Source organism: Antrostomus carolinensis, unplaced genomic scaffold (genome assembly GCF_000700745.2).
Source record: "Antrostomus carolinensis isolate BGI_N321 unplaced genomic scaffold, ASM70074v2 scaffold4755, whole genome shotgun sequence".
Classification (NCBI taxonomy): Eukaryota; Metazoa; Chordata; class Aves; order Caprimulgiformes; family Caprimulgidae; genus Antrostomus; species Antrostomus carolinensis.
The window spans coordinates 40,271-43,117 of record NW_010316993.1 but is presented as its reverse complement, the minus strand read 5'-3'; the positions used below and the strand labels follow the sequence as shown (position 1 = coordinate 43,117).

The 2,847-nt window shown below is 36.0% G+C and overlaps 1 protein-coding gene across 1 annotated transcript; it reads left to right on the top strand.

Moving 5' to 3' along the window:
- Positions 1-339: 339 nt before the first annotated feature.
- Positions 340-2,354, top strand: LOC104525308 (unconventional myosin-VI; the record flags this gene model as incomplete). The annotated part of the gene is made up of 2 exons (XM_010168423.2): positions 340-558; positions 1,612-2,354. Coding segments are annotated over 2 exons (419 nt in total), but the record flags the coding sequence as incomplete, so codon positions are not given.
- Between the last annotated feature and the right edge of the window lie 493 nt (positions 2,355-2,847).

Sequence of the window (2,847 nt, the reverse complement as noted above, 5' to 3'; positions counted from 1 at the left end):
TGACCCCTGAGGGACTCCACTAGACTCAGGCTTTCAACTTAGACTCTGTCCCATTGACCACAACTCTCTGACTTCTGCCTTTCAACCAGTTCACAATCCACCTCATTATATAAGATGGGAATACTTAGGTTTGATGGAACTTCAGGTGACCTTATATTCAGAGACAATCTCTCAGGTTTTGGAGGGGGTTTTTTGTTGGCTTATTTTTGTTTATTTGGTTTGTGGTGTGATTTTTTTTTTTTTTTTTTTACTTTGCTAATTAGTCAAGCAAATCATAATATGGCTTTCTTGTTTTCTATTTTTGTTTGCTTGTTTTTGGGGGTTTTTTTTGTATGATAGCTCAACAAAACCTGACAACCCAGCTACCAACCAGACAACAAGAGATTGAAATAAACAGACAACAGCGTTACTTCCGCATTCCCTTCATCCGTCCGGCAGACCAATACAAAGATCCCCAGAACAAGAAGAAGGGTTGGTGGTATGCACATTTTGATGGGCCATGGATTGCTCGACAAATGGAACTTCATCCTGACAAGGCGCCCATTCTCCTTGTAGCGGGTTGGTATTGAAAGCAAAATTCAAATGTTGAAAAGGTTCAGAGTTGATAACTTGCTTTAGAAAAAGAGGCTGATCATACAAGTTTCCCAGGTTGTATCCTCATTTTTTCATCAGCAGTTGTTATCTAGGCAGAATTTGAGGATTTGATTGAGGAATTAATGGTGGCCAAATGTTACAGAATATCATTTGGAGATGCAACTGGTCACATATTTTACTTGTACACGTATTTTAATTTGGTAAATCATAGACAGAGTGGGAATCCAAATGTAAATAGTTTTACGGTAAAGTGTCCTCAGACAATTCACTGAAATGGAGACAGCATGAAGATAAAATATTCACAGTTTATCCAGGAAAGTTTTACTCATCATTCTACTGGTTTTTAGTTAGCTTTGAAAAATTACAGCAGTTTGTATGAAAACAATTTGCACATATGATATATTGTCTTTCCATGGTATGATGCTAATAGCAGACTGATGCTTTTACCATATTTATGCTACCTAGTATGGGAGAATAGCTTTTTTAAAATCTTAAACATTTAAAATAAAAACTAAATGTGGTAATGGAAAGATAGAGATTGTTTTGGTAATGAAATATATCTTCCTTTTCTGGAGGATAATGAAAAAGGGAGAAAACATTGGAGAAATGCTGTTTACTGTTCCATGTTTTGTGGTTTTTGTACTTAACTTAGGGACTGAGGAAAAGGCCGTATAACCAATTTGTTCAGCTTCAGAGTGATGCTTTACTAATGACAAAAGTTCCTTGGTTTTCTGCTAATTATTTTTAATAGAATTCCTTATACCATCTGTTGCCTGTTCAGTGTCAAAACTCATAGCTAAAAGTAGCATTGCTGTCATGAATACCACATTCAATGGATCACCTATTAAAAATAAGATTAAAATATAACAAAAAAACCCACCAACTGGGTCTGACAACTGATTTTCCCAGAGATTGACAGAGGAAATCTAATTAACAAAGATCTAATCTTTCTTAATGGGTCCTTTGAATGATGTAAAAGCTTTATAAAGGTTTTTATTTTTCCCTTTACCATTTCAGGTAAGGATGATATGGATATGTGTGAGCTTAATCTTGATGAGACTGGCTTAACTCGAAAGCGAGGTGCTGAAATTTTGCCAAGACAGTTTGAAGAAATTTGGGAGCGCTGTGGAGGCATCCAGTATCTTCAAAATGCAATTGAAAGCAGACAGGCTCGTCCTACGTATGCTACAGCTATGCTGCAGAACCTGTTGAAGTAAACGGTCGTTCTGCACAGTATGTTCGAGATGAGAACCCTTGCCCGTGATACAAAGGGAAGAGTTCCTCTGTGCAACAGAGGGCGTAAACATTCTATAATCATATTAGAGATGTTTAATATAAAGTGAACAGATTTTATTAATCATGTGGCTTGTTAATTTGTACTTTATGATGTTTAATTTGTGTAGTGAACTTTACTAGGTATGAGGACCTTGAAGAAATTTCAGTCAGTGTAGTTGGTTGCATTTTGTTTTTATGTCTCATTTTCTTTAACAGTTTCAGATGTATCTCGTAACACTTTTAAGCAATCTGTCTATACTTGGGTACATATTACAAAGAACTGCATTGCAACCACCTTGTGATAAAGTCCCCACTTTAAGACACTGAATAGTTTGCTTCAAGTGGTGGCGTAGTAAAGAGGATATGCTGTTTCTAATAACTGGAATTGTGAGGCCTTAGCTTTGACTTCTGTTCTGGAGAAGTTGGAGTATACTTTTATATAATCTGAGACATTTTATGTCCTGATTCGCAAACTGGGTAGTGTCTGTATTTACTGACTTTTTCAGAAACTGATGGGAAATCCTCCTGAACTTGAGACCCGTAAATTCCTATTTAATGCATTCTCTGTCTTGGTTTAAGAGAAATGGTTTTCTGTACATCCTGAGAAGAGCATTCATGTATGTCAGTAATGTGTAATATTGGAGGTACTCGAAGAATGTACTGCTCATTAGGGCTTCTTCCACTTCTCTCTGTTTCCTTTTCCTTTTTCTCTTTAAGTACAAGTTTCCTTTAGACTTTTATTTTTCTGACCAAATTTCCATTAGGAACTATTGCACAGTTTGTTTATCTAGGTAGTGTAATTTCAATATATTATGGAAAAGTGTCCAAGACTTACATCTGGAGGCGTATAGGATTAAGGATAGCACAAGGGAAATATGTTCAGCCTCAGACATCCTGTTTATTTTAATTGTAACAAGATGCACAGTCTGTACCTTTTGTTAGATTGTACAAAAATAAGGTCCAATAACATAATGCATC